Source organism: Melopsittacus undulatus, chromosome 2 (genome assembly GCF_012275295.1).
Source record: "Melopsittacus undulatus isolate bMelUnd1 chromosome 2, bMelUnd1.mat.Z, whole genome shotgun sequence".
Taxonomy (NCBI): Eukaryota; Metazoa; Chordata; class Aves; order Psittaciformes; family Psittaculidae; genus Melopsittacus; species Melopsittacus undulatus.
In genome coordinates this window covers 59,861,881-59,880,339 of record NC_047528.1, presented here as the reverse complement: position 1 = coordinate 59,880,339, position 18,459 = coordinate 59,861,881, and the positions used below count along the sequence as shown (strand labels likewise).

At 40.9% G+C, this 18,459-nt stretch overlaps 1 protein-coding gene across 1 annotated transcript in view; it reads right to left on the bottom strand.

Moving 5' to 3' along the window:
* The window catches only part of ATP11A (ATPase phospholipid transporting 11A), a 117,548-nt gene extending 107,737 nt beyond the window's left edge, over positions 1–9,811 (bottom strand). Inside the window, exon 1 of the mRNA XM_031046127.2 lies at positions 9,488–9,811. Within this exon, the coding sequence (XP_030901987.1) occupies positions 9,488–9,526 (39 nt within the window). The 5' untranslated portion in view covers positions 9,527–9,811. The remainder of the gene's footprint in view (positions 1–9,487) is intronic.
* Between the last annotated feature and the right edge of the window lie 8,648 nt (positions 9,812–18,459).

Sequence of the window (18,459 nt, the reverse complement as noted above, 5' to 3'; positions counted from 1 at the left end):
ACATTGGGCCTGCATACACAGCTGAAGTCATAATGACAGCCTAAGTATCACCAAGATTAAAACATCTGAAGACAGAAGTCACATAAAAGCATAACATCAAGCCAAAGTCATGGGCAAAGATGCTAGATGTATTTTAACAGAAGACCACAGTTCTCCTTTAAGTCAGCTTTGGGACCTCAGAGTCAAACATTCCAGTCATTCAGGAAACACCATTTATGTCAGTCCAAGAAATTATAGTTGAACACAAAGTCACCTCATGAATATGATGAAATAAATAGAGTTCAGCTTTTTCTCAATCACACTTCTTCAGGTTTATAGCAGTTTACTGTTAACTATCAAATGCCACTAATGATTCAGGTTCACCTCGAGAGGCCACATATTCATTCTGAGTGGTATATAATAGTTGTACAAGCACAGACACTGGATACTGGTGTTTGTACTCCATTATAATCATTTGTGCAAACAACTCATTAATAGTACTCTGAAAAGATGTGAAGGGCTACATAAAATGCTAGGCATGAACTGCAAGTTGCTAATGTAATTCAGTTCATCCAAACATCTACTTCACAATATAAATTAGAAGCATTAGAGACAATGCTGGGTAAACAATTCGATTCCTTCCCTCTCCCCATCTCATCCCCACAATTCTCTCAAGACAAGTACTTCACGCATAAAATTTCTTTTTCTGCATGCGACTATTTTGATTATTAACATGAATTGTGCAGAACTTCACTGGCACGTCAGATATGCTTTTCAGAGGATTTCACAACATTCTTTTAGTGGCAAAGTAGAGGAAGAGCCTAATTGTCCTTAATCCTCTATGTAAAATAGGTTAGATGAAATCCTCTTTTAACTGAAGCAAACCGATTACTCAGTGTCACCAGAAAAAAAAAAAAAAAGGAAAAAGAAAAAAGAAGTGCTCTTCCCCCTCTACATTCTGCCCCATATCTAGATGAGTTTAACAATTAATGAAGGAAACAACTTAACCAGTCTCCTATTTCAAAAAGGGAAATTAGTCTACAGGCAACAGCAGAATAAATGGAAAAGTGTCTCGACAAAATCTCCAAACTGTTAAGCTTTCCTGCTTGTAATAACTACCATAACACAAACAAGAACAAGCATCCCAGAATACAATTTCAGAGCATGCCTCAGTAATCAGACAGAAGACCTGGTATAAAGCCCGTTTATTTGTTGGTTTTGCTTGCTCATTGTGGTTGGGGATTTTTTTTTTTTTTAATACTAGTACACATCTGAATCCCTGGTAGTTCTTCACATAATTGTTGACATTGCCAAATGCCAATTTAAGTAAGTACATGTGTACACATCCACACATGGATGCATGCATGTATGCAGATGCAGGAATAAAGGGATAATTGGAAGTAGCAGGAGGAGAAGCAGCATGGGACACTTAAGTAAAGATAAAAACAACCATAAAACAGTCATTATAGGCTTATGCCCACACCTAGTTTCCTTCTTGTGACTGTAATTTTATTACCTGAAAACATTAATCTACCCATACTACTTCTCTCTGTGTAAGAGTTGGGTAATACTCTCATGCCTGTCCTAAAGAAAGATGAATACACAGAGAAATTAACATCCAGATTCATAATGATTTAGGTGCATTATCAGCCTGTGTTCTTCTGTGATGCTGCAAACTCCCCAGCCACTGACTCGTATCACCAGTCTCCCAGAACAACACAGGCCAGGCTGACAGTTTCTTCCTAGAAAGAGTGTATTTTTAATACAGTATCATAAACACTCACAAAATTAAAAGCAAAGTTAAATAATAAAGAAACCCCATTTTTTCACAATGACTTGGAGTGTGTTTCTGTCACAGGCTTCTCAGTCATTATTATGGGTGGGGGTGGAAGGGAGGATTGACAACCCAAACAAAAAAACCCACCCCAGCTGGTGTCTACATGATATCGAAAAATCATCCTTAGTTAGCCTTGTCTACCTGCAATTGTTGCCATGGCAATTATAGCAGAGAAGATAATAGCATTCCAGTGTCATTCTGCTTCATAGCTCAAGAGGAGCTTCAACTGAAATATCCCTTGATAATTTTATAAATAGAAAAATACGTATATAAATTATATAAATAGGTAATAAATAGAAATACATTACCCTGTATAATGGTAAAACAGAAAAGTAAGCAGCATTACTTTGGAAAAATATAATCTAACTAGAAGACTTACATGAGGAGAGGCAGGCTGTTTTGTTAAAAACAAAAATACCCAAACACCCCCCAGACAGTAAAGTTGAGCCCAGCTGCATAACAGGTGCTAAAACATCTGCTCAGTATTTTCTATGGCACAGTTCCTCCTGGTTTCCTTTCCTGCCACACCTGCATATAACATGGAGGGGGTATCTCATGGTCAGGTTGCAGCTCCTCAAAAGACAATTGTTTTCTAGTCACACTTAAACCGAGGGAGATTACACAAGTTTATTTTCATAGAATCCTAGAATTTAGTTCTAGGCTTGGGTTGGAAGGGACCTGAGAGACTACCTATTTCCAACCTCCTGCCATGGGTAGGGATATCTTCAACTAGACCAGATTGCTCAAAGCCCCTCACAGCCTGGCCTTGAACACTGCCAGGGATAGGGCTGCCAGAATTTCTCTGCGCAACCTGTGCCTCAACACCCTCACAATAAAGAACTTCCTCCTTCTATCGATTCTAAATCTCTTCTCTTTCAGATTAAAGCCATTCCCCCTTGTCCTATCACTATTTGCTCCCTCCCCATATTTCTTGTAGGCCACTTTAGGCACTGGAAGCTGCTCTTAAGGTCTCACCAGAGCCTTCTCTTCTCCAGGCTGAACAAGCTCAGCTCTTCCAGACTGTATCCACAGAAGAGGTGCTCCAGTGCTCACAGCAATTTTGTGGCCTACTCTGGAATCCCTGCAACAGGTTCATGTCCCTTTTGTGTTGGGGACCCCAAAGCTGGACACAGTACTGCAGATGGGGTCTCACGAGCACAACGGGGGAGAATCACCTCTCTTGACCTACTGACTATGCACCTTTTGATGCCACTCAGCATTGTCGCCATCTTGATAGCACAAACAGTAGCCAGCTATGATATTTATGGAACATTTAGTCAGCCCAGTTATTGCTTTCTAAGTGTTCTGGGTTTAAAAAGCAAACTTTTTAGAAAATCTCATTCCACCTTTCTGCTTGTTTCAATTACTCTCATATGACACAGAAGCAAAGTGATCAGAGATGTTAAGTATAAATGTGCTACAGCTCACCTCATCCTCTTCCATTCCAAAAAATGGATTTAAAAATACTCTCTGCTTTTGGTATTGATACTCTGTGGTGCTTTAGAAAAGGCATAAAAGAAGAACTATATTTATATTTTTTTATTAAAAAATGTGCTATCAACAGACAAAAGCAACTATCCAGTTCTCATCTCAGAAGAGACAAGTATTTTTGATACTAAAAATGGAAAGGTTAAAAGTTCTTGATCTATTTTAAGCCACTGAAATACTTCTACAATTTAAATGCTCCAGAAGCAGTGTTTTCTACTACCAGAGATCATCTGATGAGTGCAGATGAGCAATATTTTGTAGTCAATAGCAACCAGCTTGTAATATGTACTCTGGGTTCCTGTAAGTGAGCTGTTTTGCATATGCAATATCCTATTTTCATTTGTTTATTCTCAAAAGAAAATGGAAAATCATGATTTTCTTGTGTAAATTAGCCAATTAATTCGGTAGGGGAAGGCCAAAAAAAAAAAAAAGCCTACATATACTGCCCCTCAGCAATAACTGATAGGGGAATAGACAGTGTTTAGGGGTTTTTTTTTGAGCCTCAGATTACACTGAAGCATTTAAGAGTTTGTTACAAAACCAGTACACAAGAGTCACTACCAGTAAGCAAGAGGCAGATTTGCTGAAGTGCCAGATCCTGTCAGCCACAATCAATGTTCAGCAGAATTAACTTCTCAGGTAAGTAAAGCTAAGAAGTATGCAGGCAACACTTCATACAGACTCTTCCCTTCCCCCACCAAAAAAAAAAAAAAAAAAAAAAAAAGCAACTGGGAGAATAACAAAGCAACGGTGCTTGGAAAAACAGGAATTCAGAACTTACTCATGCTGTTAAACACTGTCACAGCTTCCACACCAAGAACTGGTACCCACACTGAAGCAGAGATGTGAGATGGGAAGCATCTCAGGTTTCAAGAAAACATTGTGACACATTGACTTGCACAAGAGATAACAAAAATGCATTACATGCCACAGATAGACACAAACACTTATGAAATGCAAGTTACCAATTGCTGACCTGTGAATACACAGGTAGCTCCTACTGAGCACACCTTTTGTATGCTCAGTAGTTTGCAGACCAAGAGCCCATATATGAACACATTTATATGTCATTTAAAAAAGCCCATCAAATTATACCCCTGGAATGAAAAGAAAACAAACAAGCAACCTCTTTGACCTACTGTAGGTGACAGCTGCAAAGAAAACAGTGTTTATGTTAACAGGCACCCTAAGAAACACCTATGCAGCACTAGTTTGATACCGGCCTGCGAGCATGCAGAGAAAGCTGAATAATTACGAGCAAAAGAACTGGAATGCAAGGGTACCCCCATATATACTAACTGAACTCAGATTAAAAACAGTAGGTCATCTGAAACACCTGATAAATAGACTGTCCTTTTAGACACAAAGTTACAGAGCACTGAGGTTTACAATCTCGCCAGCTTTCAGGTCAAAGCAGTTATCAACCTTTGCTGTACCAAAGCTAGTTAAATGGAAAAATCCCTGAAGCTCAATATTAATTTTGTCTACTAGGACTACATATACATGTAAAACACTTAGAAAATCTAATTAGAAAACAGTTTTAGAATTATACTGTCAATAAACCAAACAAAATTGTCTAAATCAATGACCAAAAGCCACAGGCTTGCTAAAAACCCCTAACATAACTTCCTGTTTAGGTTACTCAATCACCCTCTCAAACCATGATTAAAGTTAGCCTACTTCTATAGAAGTGGAAAATAAAGCATCCATTTGCAAACTTATTTATACCAACCTCCCAAAAAGAGATAAAGAGAATGTCTTTTTTTTTTTTTTTTTTTTTTTTTACTAAACATCTACAGAACTATAGGCCAGCAGCTTCCCAGAGACCAGAGCTATAATAAATCACTTTCTTCTGGAAGTAAATCTTATCTGCTACTACACACGCTCAGAGATTTTTTACACAGGCAACAAATACTTAACATCCAGATTTATAATCCCAAAGTAACAGGAGAACCTGAAAGAGAAGCGATACAGTGGCAGAATCTCTAAATATACCATGTTATACAGACAAAACTGTTCAGTGATACAGACCTCTGACCCAGTAGACTATTTATTCTACAACCCAAAGCCATCAACCTGGGCAGGAGCATTTACTGATGAGGGCCAGCTGTCTTATAAAACAGAGAACAGACTGTCACCATGGGCTGCAAGATGTTTAGCAACCATTATATGTCCAAACAAACATATGCCAAAGAGGGACATTTTTCCAAATTGCCCATATATATTAAAATCTGCAATATTCAGGAATATCCAGATCCGCATTCACCCACTAACAGCTATTGTGAATATAGAAAAGACATGCACATGTTTTATTGAGGAAAATATCTGTTCATTTTGTGAAAGATAAAATGTCAGAGACTCGTTTTAAGATTGTTAGCCATCTCTTGATTTTAGAGGAAGAAGTCCCAAGATCAGCAAGAAACCAGTTGCCAAAGAAAACTAATGCAACTGCAGTTATATGGACAGAACACACTGCTTAATGACATCCAGTGTCCCAAACAATCTAAGTATAAAACAAAAGCTAATCATGTTTTAACTATCATTGTATGCTTGTTTTTCCCCCTAAGTAGCATACTGCTTAATATAAGTTCCTCTCATTACTGAGCATACAGCAGGCTCTGCATGACACTTACAGGACAGTACACACTCATTCCATATTCTCAGGCTGTGAGTCTGCCCTCCCCGGGTAGCACGCATCCTCTGGGGAATGCACAAACAATCCAAGAAGACAGAGAAACATGGTGTCTAATGCAAAAGCAACATCCAGAAACAGGTTATATTTTTATAGAGTATGGGATGAACAGCATAACCCCCCAAGGTAATTTTCATACTACCCCTACATAGCCATTATTTCCACTATTTGGAAAGGGTAAATTAAAAGAGGGAAAAAAAAAAAAGTTCTCAATTTATCTTATTTTAGACAGCTTATTCAAATTCTGCAGCTCCACACAGCAGAAATGCTCTATATAAAGTTGTTTCTATTTTGTTACTTACAGATACCTCTGCTGTAGGTCAGAGTTTGACACAGCAAAGTATACAAAATAATCGCAGACACAAGAAATGTTATGTTGCTGTATTCCAGCAGATCAGGATACCTTGAAAACTACATTGAACTTTATGTCAGCTGCACAGCAGTGAAACAAACAACTTGTATAGAAAGTAACTCTTCACCAACAGTCCTATAGATACTGTGTGGCTGCATTAATGTTAAGAAGAAATAAAAGCTGAAGAAAAAAAATATATTGCAGGATGGATATAAAGAGGCAGAGAAAGAAAATGTCAATTTTGAAATTTAGTAACAGAAGGACATCACTGTATCTGTCATTTTAAGAGGCTACAGCATCTCTTGGTGAAGAGATTTGAACTACAGTATGACTAGCTTGCTGAACATGTATCTTGTTCAACCCATGCCACTGAATGCCTAGAAGATATAAAGGCAATAATCAATGCAGTTAAAACAGCAGACAAACATGTGAAAATGCTAACAAGGAAACTGGCTTCAACTTGAACTGACAGCACCCACTCATCATTATGATTCCATAGCTCATTGGAGATGCACACTATTTTGCATGGCTTCAAGACAGTAACTGCAAAAACAGTATGAGAAAAGGGAATGGGGGAACCTTCATAGTCAGGACAAGAACCATGGTGTGTAACCTATGCCCTTATGTCTTACAACATATAGTATGGGGAGAGAAAAGAAATAATGAAGAACTCTTAGAAACCATCCTCTTTGAAGTCTCCATTAGTACATCACATAGCAACTGTTTGTTATCCCAAGATCATACCACAAAGCTACCAGTTGCCTCAACATCTTCACCCTGAATCAGCCAGGGTTCTCAGGGTAATCAAGGCAAATCTGCTCTGGTAAGGACTTGCAGCACAAAAATTTGTACTTCTAGGACCTCGATCAATTAATAGTTTCTATGCAGGTTTTAATTAAACTCAAGCTTGAGCTTACTTTGAAATAAGAACAAGATGTACCTATTCTCTCTGACTCTCCTGCAGAAGTAGCTCTGCTTTGTCTCCCGTTTTGAAAAGCAGCTTGGAAAGAGGCAAGCACATCTACACCTGTGCGGCCTGGCTAGTATGCATAAAGCTTGGATGAGCAACTGCAGAGTGATATGGCTCACATATGCACCTACTACTCATGTACAACAATCAGTTTCAGGTCCAGCATTCAAACTATTAATTTTAATTTTCACTGCGGTAGTTGCACAAAAAACAGTAGAACCATGGAGATTTAAAACAAACAAACAAAAAAACCCAAACAAACAACCACCAACACACACACAAAAAGAAAACACAAAATACACAGGTATCAATGCCTTACTGAAATGATAAACACACTTAACTGTAGCTTTTACAAAATGATCTTTCCTTGGAAGAGAGGGTTCAAAATTAAACTGACAGGAGTGCAAAAGAAGCAACAGGTGAAAATACACAAAGAACAGCTAGGCACACATAAAGTAGTCTGATCTCGGAAACAAGAATACTTTCTCACATGGGATATGATAATGTTTCATTTAGCTTTTAGACTGCTGAATTACTCTCATCAGCCGTGCAGGAAGGTGGTGATAGTCCACAAGTTAAAAGTTCAAGTACCTTATTTTCAACATACTGTCTTCTCATGTACATCATCCTTTAAAAGAATTACTGTGGCTAATCTCAGCCCTCTTCTTTCATATCTGATGCGTAAGCCTACTTTGTAAGACTTCTGCAACAGTGCTATGCAGAAGAGATTCAGAGACCACAGTATGCTCTGTGCACAATGAGTTATTTGTAGTGCCTCCAGATGTGCATGCACACACACACACACAAGTCTTAAACTGAACCTCACAGAGCAGCGCTGAACAAACACAACACCCAAACTGATCCTGCCTGTTTCCAAAGAGACCTCGGCACAATTCACCTAGGCTTCGCATATCCCCAGACACTATAGCTTCTCTTATAATACTTCATTGTATTTCAAGTATTCCCCTCCTTCCCTCAGGGCCACTTTACAAAGATCCATAGTTGCTTTCAGTAAACAGCTTCCCCATTCTCTCCACATCCCACATAATGTAAACGGAGTCGGAAAAACTCCGATTTTAGTTTTCTTCATTCATACTTGAAGAAAAGCTTTAGCCTGTATCACACTGATACAGTCCTTGACAAGCATAAAAGTGTATTTACTTTTGTTTGGTCAGAGCACAGAAGTTTCCTCACTTACTGTACTTTCTGCATGAGAGGAAAAGCTGTATTTATAGTTGTAAATCCCAATCATCTCTCCCTATGTTTTGCTGGGTTTGGTTTAAATTCTCCCCCAGTTTTCTGCCTTTGGATGTAGTTCCCTGGTACGGGTAGTCCATGACGTTCATACTGTATAAGACCACGCTTACTGGTATTCCACCAATCTACTAAAACCATTATCCTGAACATTTGTTAGGGGCTCAATAAAACCAGATTCACACTCCTGACGCACCTCAACCTACACTTGGATTCACTCCAATGCGCTACTAATTCGCTCCTTCAGACGTATGGGTGGGCGAAAACATGCTGACCAACAAGCAAGATCAACTGGCTCTTTCCCCAAAGTACACGAATTTAGTGTGTTTGAATCCCCAAAACCTTGAGACTATTCTGAGCACTCATCAAGTGTATTTCAACTGTACAATTTCACAATACGCAGCTTGACTGAAACAATATAACAAAGAGGAAGAAGAAAGAAACCTTAAGGTTTTAACTACCTTGATAACTGCGTGTCTCAGCACATTGTAAGCGACAGTGCTTTGAACTCAGGTCAACCGTTCTGGTTTCAGCGAGGAACAGCCCTGCAACCAACTACCCGGGGAGAGGGCTGCAGGGAGCCCATTTAACAACTGCTGCGACCCCCCTTTACAGGGGAAATCACGAGTAGCAACCCTGAGGCTGCCCTGGCCGCCGTGCGATTCATGGGACCCACGAACTCCTATCCGAGCCCTTCCTGCGAGCACGAGGCCACCCCGCGGTGCAGCCACCCTGCCGAGACCCGCACTAACCACCGTCGTTCGCAGCCTCACCGCCACCCTCCGCTTCAGTGGACGGCGGGGCTCGCTCCTGCGCCGAGAGCACGGACTGCACTTTGAGTGGAAGCCCCGGCGAGGGCTTCCTCAGGGGTGGTTCCAGGGCCCCTCCGGAACGGGCCCAGCCGTTGATACTCACGTATCGGCTCACGAGGGTCCGGAGAAGGCTGCAATCCATGGCGGGCTGGCGCCGCCACCGCTGTCCGGGCACTCAGGACTGCGCCGACGGGTGCTCTCCGGTTCCGCCGGGCTCCCTGGCTCGCCTCACTTTCCACATGCAGAGAGCAATGTTCGCCCCGCCAGACCGCCGTTACACCGGCCCGGCGCTCGCCGCCGACCTCGGCTATGCCATGTGCTCGCTGCCGCCGCCGCCACTGCGGCGCGGCACTCCGCGGCCCCTCATGCCCAGCACCGGCACCACAAGCAGCACTTTGGCTGAAGGGAAGCAGATAAAATACACCGCCACCACGCCGCCCGGCTCCCGACAAGGGCTGTCCCGGCGCCCAGGCACTTTAACCGACGGGCGGGGCAGGGCACAGGGGCCGCCCCCACGCCGCTCCCCCTCACGCACGCAAGCGCGCGCGCGCTCCCGGTACCCAGCCCGACCCCGAGCCTTGGCCCGGTTCGCGCAGCTCCGGCTTTGATCTCCTCGTCGGGCGGCCCCAGTCAGCTCGCGTCATGGGGGGGAGAACACAGGCATGCGCGGCGGCAACACCTCCTCCTTCCCCCCCCCCCTCCGCCTTCCTTTCCCACAAACGGCTGGTGCTCGGTGTCGTGCCCGCGGCCGTTAACGGTGGGTAACGGCTACAGCCTGCTCGTGGCTAGATTGAGGGCGAGCGGGGATGGGGGGCACATCAAACCTGCCGGGAGGAGAAAAGCACTTTAAAACCTCCTGCCCGACTTCGCACCACCCCCATCCCCCCGCGCGGGTCGCGAAGCGGGACGCGGGGTGGTAGAATTGAGGAGGCCGCTTCTTGCGAGGGAAAGGAAGGAAGGAAGCAAGCAAGGGGGAAGGTGAGGAGGGAGCAGCCGCCGCGCCCTTCCGGGGCCCTCTGGGGCGACCGTGTTGGCTGGCGGCCCCTGACAGCGTCGGGACGGAGGGCGACCTCCAGCCGGTGCCCGGAGCGAGGGCACTGTAGCTCTGCTGTGGTGGTTCGCCAGGGTGCGAGGTGTCCCTTGTGAGACCGCAAATGCTTTTAAATTAGTGTTACCGATTGCAGGCGGCGGGGCTGAACTGATAAAGGCAAAAAAATCCTTCGCTCGCTCCGTTTCTCTTCCTCTGCGTCCTGGCTGCTGAGGAAGAGCAGCATTCATGGTACATGACAGCAGTGAGCTGCTGCGTTTTGTCTTGGCACGGAACAGGTGGAAGCTTCTCCTTTGGAAAGGGCAGCAGAAGCAGTAGAAGGAATCTCTTTTTTCAGTAACTGAAGCCCTAATAAGGCTACAAACAGTAGAAATGTAGGTGAAGGGATAAGAAGTCAGCAAGAATGTACACAGATAAGTAGGAACCTATGCCGGCTTTTCAAGATAGCTGAAATAACACCTTTGAAGGCCTTTGTTTTCCTCGACTGTTGTGTTTTCATGCCATTCATACCAAAGGACTCCCTCAAGTTTGCAAGAATCCTATAGGTAGTCTTAGATAACTCATATGTTACTCTGTACACTAGATAAAAATCTGACTTAAAGCTAAATACTTTCTCCAAAATTAGTTGGAACTTATTAATTTTATAAAGTTAAATATTTACAAAAAGTGAATTTTAACAAAAAGCAAGATCAAAACCATTTTATTGTTGTGGAAGTCCATCCCTTTCTGTAGCAATGATCACATAAGCTGACCTTTATCTCCTAGCTCATGGCCAAAACTAGGCAATTTTTGCTCCTTTATGTGTTGTCACAATTCAGTAGTTCTTTGGATACCATAAAATCTAAACTAAAGAGTAACTGAATTTCTTACACAGTGGGAAAAAAATAAGTATGTTTTTTGAGATCACATAAATGCTGAGAGAAAGGACGTAGGACTGATTCTTTACAGGTCACCTTTAATTTAGATGCCTTATATATGTTCATTTTTTATTACTGGTTGGATTGCAAAATGTGTAATTCAATGCTCACTAAGTGCAGTGTGGTCAACCTAATGTTGCCGTTCAAACTCTAAAATGTTGGTCTAAACCCCAATATTCTTCATCTTTGTTACTACAAATAATTTATGTTAGTTTTGCAGCATCTCCCGTTTTCACGCTCCTATTTACAGACCTAACACTTCTGTAACATAGGCCTGGGTACTTATATTTCACTTTCAAGGCGTGACCACTGAAACAGAAAAGGGATTAAAAGCTGTGAAACAGAACAAATTTCTCACAAAATTAGTAATTCTGGGTAAGTCAAAACTACATTCTTACCTGTTTGTTTGCATGAACAATTACATATTAAAATAATAGTGTTTCATCAGCCTTTAGGAAACTAGTTTATTGCAAAAAGCATAGAAGAACCTAATAATGAACATGAAGTGATAATGTCAAAATACATAGATTGCAAAGCTGAAAGTGGAAATTCTTTCAGTTGGTTTTTAGGATTCTTCTCTGCCTAGCCATTCCATTTTCAAAGAATTAATGGAATATTCATATTTCATAATATTTTATGAGCTATTTTACTTTAGTCAAATTGTGACATTTAATCAATCCAGTGTCTTTAATGACAATGCTTCTTACACAGATTAGGAATGAAAGCAAACTTTCAAATCATGCAGAAAACTCTTTTTTAAAATTTTCTTTCTTTTAATACTTGCAATAGCTTATTTCATCCAAATACCACAATGTATTTTCCATTAAGTAAGTGTCATTTCTTCATAGAGTGGGTAATAACTCCTATGTGTTAAAACCCACAATTATCTGTACATTGTTTCCATTAGAAAGCCTGTGTGGGGTGCCCATGCTGCTTGATGCACCACAAGTGGCTGTTAGAAAGGGAGGGAACTTCACCTAATGGTCTGGTAACAGTTAAAACTCTCAGTGGTGATCATGATCATTGCAGGGACAGCTCTGAGCTTGTGAGTTTCTTGCTGTGTCTCCAGTTTAGGTAACCTAGATGATCCTGCAAGAAACATTTCCATCCAGAGCATGGACCCACTGGTAAGTCCCCTATGGATGCGAAGGTTGACTGTATTCTTTTAAGGTGAAAAGGGGACCAGGGTTCCTGTTCTCACTGACTTTTTTAGTCAAGGGCAGGGGGAAGGGATATACACACTCAGATACATATTCGCTGTTTCCAGGCTACTGCTCAAGCTAAGCTGAGCCATTTTTCTGCCCTTCCCAGTGAACCCTTGGCAGTATGCTGCCAAGAAAAATAGAAAAGGAGCACAACTGGATCTGGGCACATACTGAGGTGAAATCCCAGCCTGCACTAGTTGTCCTTTGTGCCCATATTTCTGCAAAGAGGAAATATAAATGTGCAGTCCAGATAAAAGCCCTGATAGGCCACTGAAAGTTAATACAGCACACCCTTGCTGAGTGGTGTTTCTGCAGGAAGAACTGAACAGCAGATATATATGCCTTTTTGGAGTAACAAGCTCCCCCGTGGTTAGTACACAACTGAGCACAGTGCTTATGTTGTACTTTTAGACTTAGGTACCTCAAAGCTGCCTAAGTCAGGTGTAAAGTACCTGAGTCCTTTATTGGATCTAGCCTGAAGTGACCTGCTAAAGGTCATGTTGTGATGTAACGAGCCAAAAGAGCAGCCTTAGTCATATTGGTCATGGATCTGTTTTGCCTGTTACGCAATGTTTCACTTTGAAGCAATTTATTAAACTTAATAGTCTGAATATACCATCACATTTATTTCACTCCTCATTTCTCATTTTAAAAATAAATTCCTAAAATTACCTGCATGCTGTCTCTACCTTGCGTGACCTAGCTGTCTTTTCTAAATGTCTTGCTTCTTTTCTGACTGCAGATTAGACCTCCTTCTCTATTGCTCTCCATTTCTACCTCATATTCTTACTGAATGATTCCTTCTGATTCATTACTGAATTACTCTCAGTCAACTCCTACCTGCCCAGCTGATTTACCAAATGTTCTAGATTCTACCACTTACACAGATTCTCACATCCCTTCTGATTTACTTACTGTATCAGTGCAGCTCTGCTTAAAACATCCCATTATTTGTTTAAATAGCATTAGATATCAAGGTGAAAGTGGTAGTGTGCAAAAGACTTACTTTTCTTATGTACAGCTGTGTTTTCTGCTACTTTGCAATCCTTGTTGGGTTGCGCTGTTTTATAACTGCAGTCAAAATGTTGAGAGACTGGTCCAAGGGCAGCAGCTCACTTCATGCTGAATTCTCTTCTTGAAGCAGTGACACTCTGTACTTTAGTCTACCTCAACTTTGAAAGGCAAGAAGGCAGGATTTAGAGGTAGATCTCAACAAATTTCCACAGTTACTGCAGGCTCAATGGTGGTATAGTATGCACTGATAATACAGTAGACATCAAAGGCACTGGAGTTCTAGATTTTAAGATGTTTAACATCTGTTATTCCTGCTCCATATTATGTTATAGTGACTATGTACCTCTAGTAGTTCTGGTCAAAGTGACTAAAAACTTTAAGTGGTAAAGTTGGCTTGGGCATGTGTGAGAACAGTGTGAGGAAAGGGAAATGACAGGGATTGAAAATCCATTTATTGTATGCAGCCCATCTGCTAAAGGAAATGGTGTATGCTTTGAATTAAATAGTTTATCCTGCAGTGTTCCTGGCTTTTCCCCTACTAATTTATCACTTCTTAATTGTGTCTTTCCCTCTATTATGTTTCTGAAAAGCTAATCAAAAGAACCACTTCTTCTCTTTCTTGCATGTACACCATATATTTCAACTAGTTAATTTGTATTAACAAGGGAAATTGTTCCCTCAGTGGAACAGATGTTTATGCTTTGATCTATTGCAAACAGTATTTTCTCAGATCCTTCTGAATATTGTTTGTGAAAAGAGATACCAACACTAATTTTGAAGTCTTTGTATTATGTTAAAAATATTTCACTGCCTGGCATTTGTGATAGATGTACTTCATTTGAAGAAGAATATAATTAATGGTTATTGTGGTGCTCCAAGGGCTTACCTGGCTAAACAAGCTAATTGAAGGTGAAGCCAAGGTGTGAAGCCAAAGCATGGCCAGCATCACACTGCTCTAATGATGATTCTGTTAGAAGCACAGTGGCTCAGAGGACAAAGCATTAAGCACTGGATAATGAAGATCACTCTTGCTTGACATTCTTTGTCTAGATGTTTTTTTTCCAGAAAGTATGTGTGAAAATGAGACATATTTCTGACTCTCTGACCTCTCTGTTTCTAACCTCTGACAATAATGCATAACTTCTGCTACACTCAAAAGCTAAATGCACTGTCATTATGACAAAACATGATTCCCACATCACTGCTAACAAAGGTGACCTTTGTTGTACAGCTTCTTAACAAAATCCTCTAAAAGAAGAGAGTTTGGTTTCTAAGTATCTGACACAATCAGATAAATGCACATCAGTTAAAAATAAGTTGGCTGCAACCTTCTACCAGCTCAGGCAGCTCTCTGCAATTACAAGCAAGATTTGCTCATATGCATTACCTGTGTGTGCGTAACTTAGTGAATCATTGGTAAATTTTGGTCATCAGCAAATACATCTTTGCAAGAGATCTAGTCCTTTATTGGTTACTGGTTACTGAAAAGTAATCCTTTTCATCAGGAGCAGCACAGCATTCAGGAGGGGCTTGCCAGTGACACAAAGCAGTAGAAGATCCTGTCGTGTGGACCATTTGGAAGACTTTATTTCATCACTGTGAAGCAGTGTATGAAACTCATTAAAAGGAAACCCAGCCTCCACCAAAGGAAACTTCTCCTGGGATAAAATACTGTTGGCTGCTATGGTTACTAATGTAATCTTCCATTTACTTCCTTGTTCACTCACCTGCTTTTCTGTTCAAACACCACACACAAGTACCTTCAGAGATACTTGTTGGAATAGTGACAAACCTCATTAGTGGCAGCCGTGGCATAAACAAAGGGGAAAAATACAAATAAGCAGTGAATAAACAGAAAGAAGGAAAGTGCTGGAATCTATAGGTACTGTGAATAATATTCTGTGCTTGCTGGGTGGACTTTATGTTCTCATTGCTTCAGATTTGCATTAATGTTAACCTTGCCTTATGTCTCTGTTTTACACTTCAGTGCCTCAGTCCAGCAATGAACTCCCCACAGTCAGACTCCTGTGACTGTAGAGCTGAGTGCAGTATCAGGATCTAGATGAGGAAAGTATTGTGGGTTATTTTTGGTATCTTAAAGTAACAGAGCATTATTTTGCTATTTTATTTTTGATAGCACTTCACAGGTCTGATTTCTACTTTTACATACTTTTTTTTCACCTTTTTCATTTTTCTGTTCAGCTGTCTTAACTATGTAATAGTTCTACACTATGAAAACATTAAATTCCAAATAAATTGGATGCCTGAGGGTTGCTTTCCCCCACCACTAAGAATAAAGAGATTACTTTTTTAAAAAGCACATGAAAATTCCTGTCATATTCCACATGGCCTAGTTAGTACAACTAGTATTCATCATAACATACTTCCAAGTTAGGTAATACTTTTTGGACAATATTTGCTAGCAAAAGAAGCAAGCATCTGGCTCTCCAAAAGGATGGTAAATAAAAAGGATATCACTTTCTGGCTACTTTAATGTCATCTGAAAAATTACTTTTGTTCTAATGTAGCATTCAATCGAAGCTGGAAGAAATCTTTTAGTGGTTTGTTCTTTCCCACCAAATAAGGCACTAAATATAGCAGTATCAGCATTCTGGACTTCAAAAAAGCTGTGGTTTAGATGTCTCAATATCTGCTTTTTCTCCTGACTGTGTTCAATTAGTTTTATAACTGTTTATTTCGGAAGCATGAGTAGTTACAAATCAATATATAAAGTACCAGAAATATTAAACACTACAAAAATGAGCCTTTTGCTTAGATAAAAATGATGCAGTGATACAGTCATCAGATTTTGTGGTTTGAAAGTTACAACCGGTTGGAGGACAAATTCCTAAGAAAGAGACACAACATTGCAGTCTAGGGCAGTCTGACGTCCCACAGAGGACAGCCTGTGTGCTGTGTACCTTTGCACTGTTCTGCACTTACCCTTCCTCCTGGTTATTCTTAGAAGCAGCATTCTCATGCGCTGGGAGTGGGCACAGTGGGGTGCTGGGAGGAGGTCCTTCACCCCTCCAGCCCTCCTGATGGCCCCCCACAGGCAGTAGGGATGAAAGTAGGATGGATATAGACAGTATTCTTTTGTTTCTTGTAGGTAAATCCCAGGTGACAGTGACACAGATCACGCTACATTCATTTCTTTCATCCAAATGACATCAGCATTTTCTCTTGGAATAGAAAAAATACCAGTATTCCAAGAACTGTTTTGAAAATAATTTTTGGTGATGCTTTCAAAATTAATGCTCTATAAATGGCTTTTACATCTGCATGTAGCAAGTATTAAAACCTGATCCTATGGCCACAGCTTATTCAACTGAGAAGTGGTTCTTTAAAATGCTGCTGTTTTCCCTTACTGTAGCTATGTCTGGCTCATCTTCTTGAGCACTGCAGAGGCTTGGCATGATGAGCATTGTGTGGACTGGGAATCTTGCTGTGAGGGAACATGGTGAAACTTAGCGTTTTGTAGGCAGACTCAATGAAGTGTGTGAGATCTTTGAAGCTTTCAACCATGACAATGTTCAATTCCATCATGTCACTTGCTGTGAAATGTGTAAGGGCCACAGCCGTTGCTTTTTGCAGTTTTTTTTTTGTTTGTTTGTTTTGTCTCCTGCAGGAGTTTGTATTTCACTAATGTTGCTGTTAAAAGTTTGTTCCAACTTGCCATTAGTATATTACTAGAAATTGTTTTAGTTAAGTAGGCAACAATTCTATCAAGAATGTTTCTTCCCAACAGGGATGCACATCCTTCCAAAAGGACTTATAAAATGAAAACCAGAGTTGCATAAAAAAAAAATAGAATTTTCATTGTCTTATTTTTCCTCTCCAGAGTATGGCCTGTTGACTTGTAAAATTTCTCTATATTATGTATGATTGCAGAAGTTTGAATTCCGTGTTTTCCTATAACATTACTCTCATTTAAATCCCATGGAGGGGAACAGGAAAGGGAGCCAAGCTGGTATGGAGGCTGGTATTCTCTGTGGGAAGAAGTATTAACTGGCAAATCTAGGAAGCAACAGAGATTTTATGGTCTTTTCACAAATTTTATAAGCAAAAGGAAATTTGTGTAGCTTGCTGAGAGTGCAGAGGTAGATTTGTATGATTATGAAAGCAGCTTGCTCCCTCCCACACAGTATGTGTGCTTTTGTTGTACTGGATGTTCGGGTCTTTTTTCCATGTCTTTGTTTCATGTAATGGGTGTATGGATTTCATGCTAATTAGAAAAAGATTAATAATCTGTGGTGCCAGTATTCATGCCTTGTCATGGTACTTCTCAAAGCTGTGAGTTCTGAAAACAGGAAACTCACTAGACTTACAGCTGAGTTGGAAAGAGGGCTAGTCAACAACATCTACACAGTGTGAAAGCCTGGCAAGGGACAGATTTTATCAAGAGGCTGTGATTTGCAAAGCACCAGTTTCTTCTGAGATGTTAAGTCTGTGCAGACCAAGATGACTTGTTCTGAGGAAGCTCATGTTTCCCTTTAACTGGGCGTTTGTTCTGTTTAGGCAAACCAAAGCTTTTCCTGAATTTGTGTTTACTGATTTTAACCTGAGACATCTCTTTGCTGGAGTACACTGTCCTGGATAGGGAAATCAGTTACCAGCCTTTCAGCTGGTGAAAGTCTCTGCTGGACCAAGGCAACAGCTGCTGAAAGAGAGGATTTGACATTCTGTTGTCCAGAAATGTGGGACAGAATAAAATGTCCTTAGCTGGGAATTATTCTAGGGGAACTGATGCTTAGTAGTAGTGAATCTACTCAGTGGAGGTGGATAATTCTACCAGAAACCATTTAAGAGGGATGTATCTGGTGATAAACTAAATACTATGATTAGGTGCCACCTACAGTATTTGGTGCCCTATAAATAGACATGTGTACTA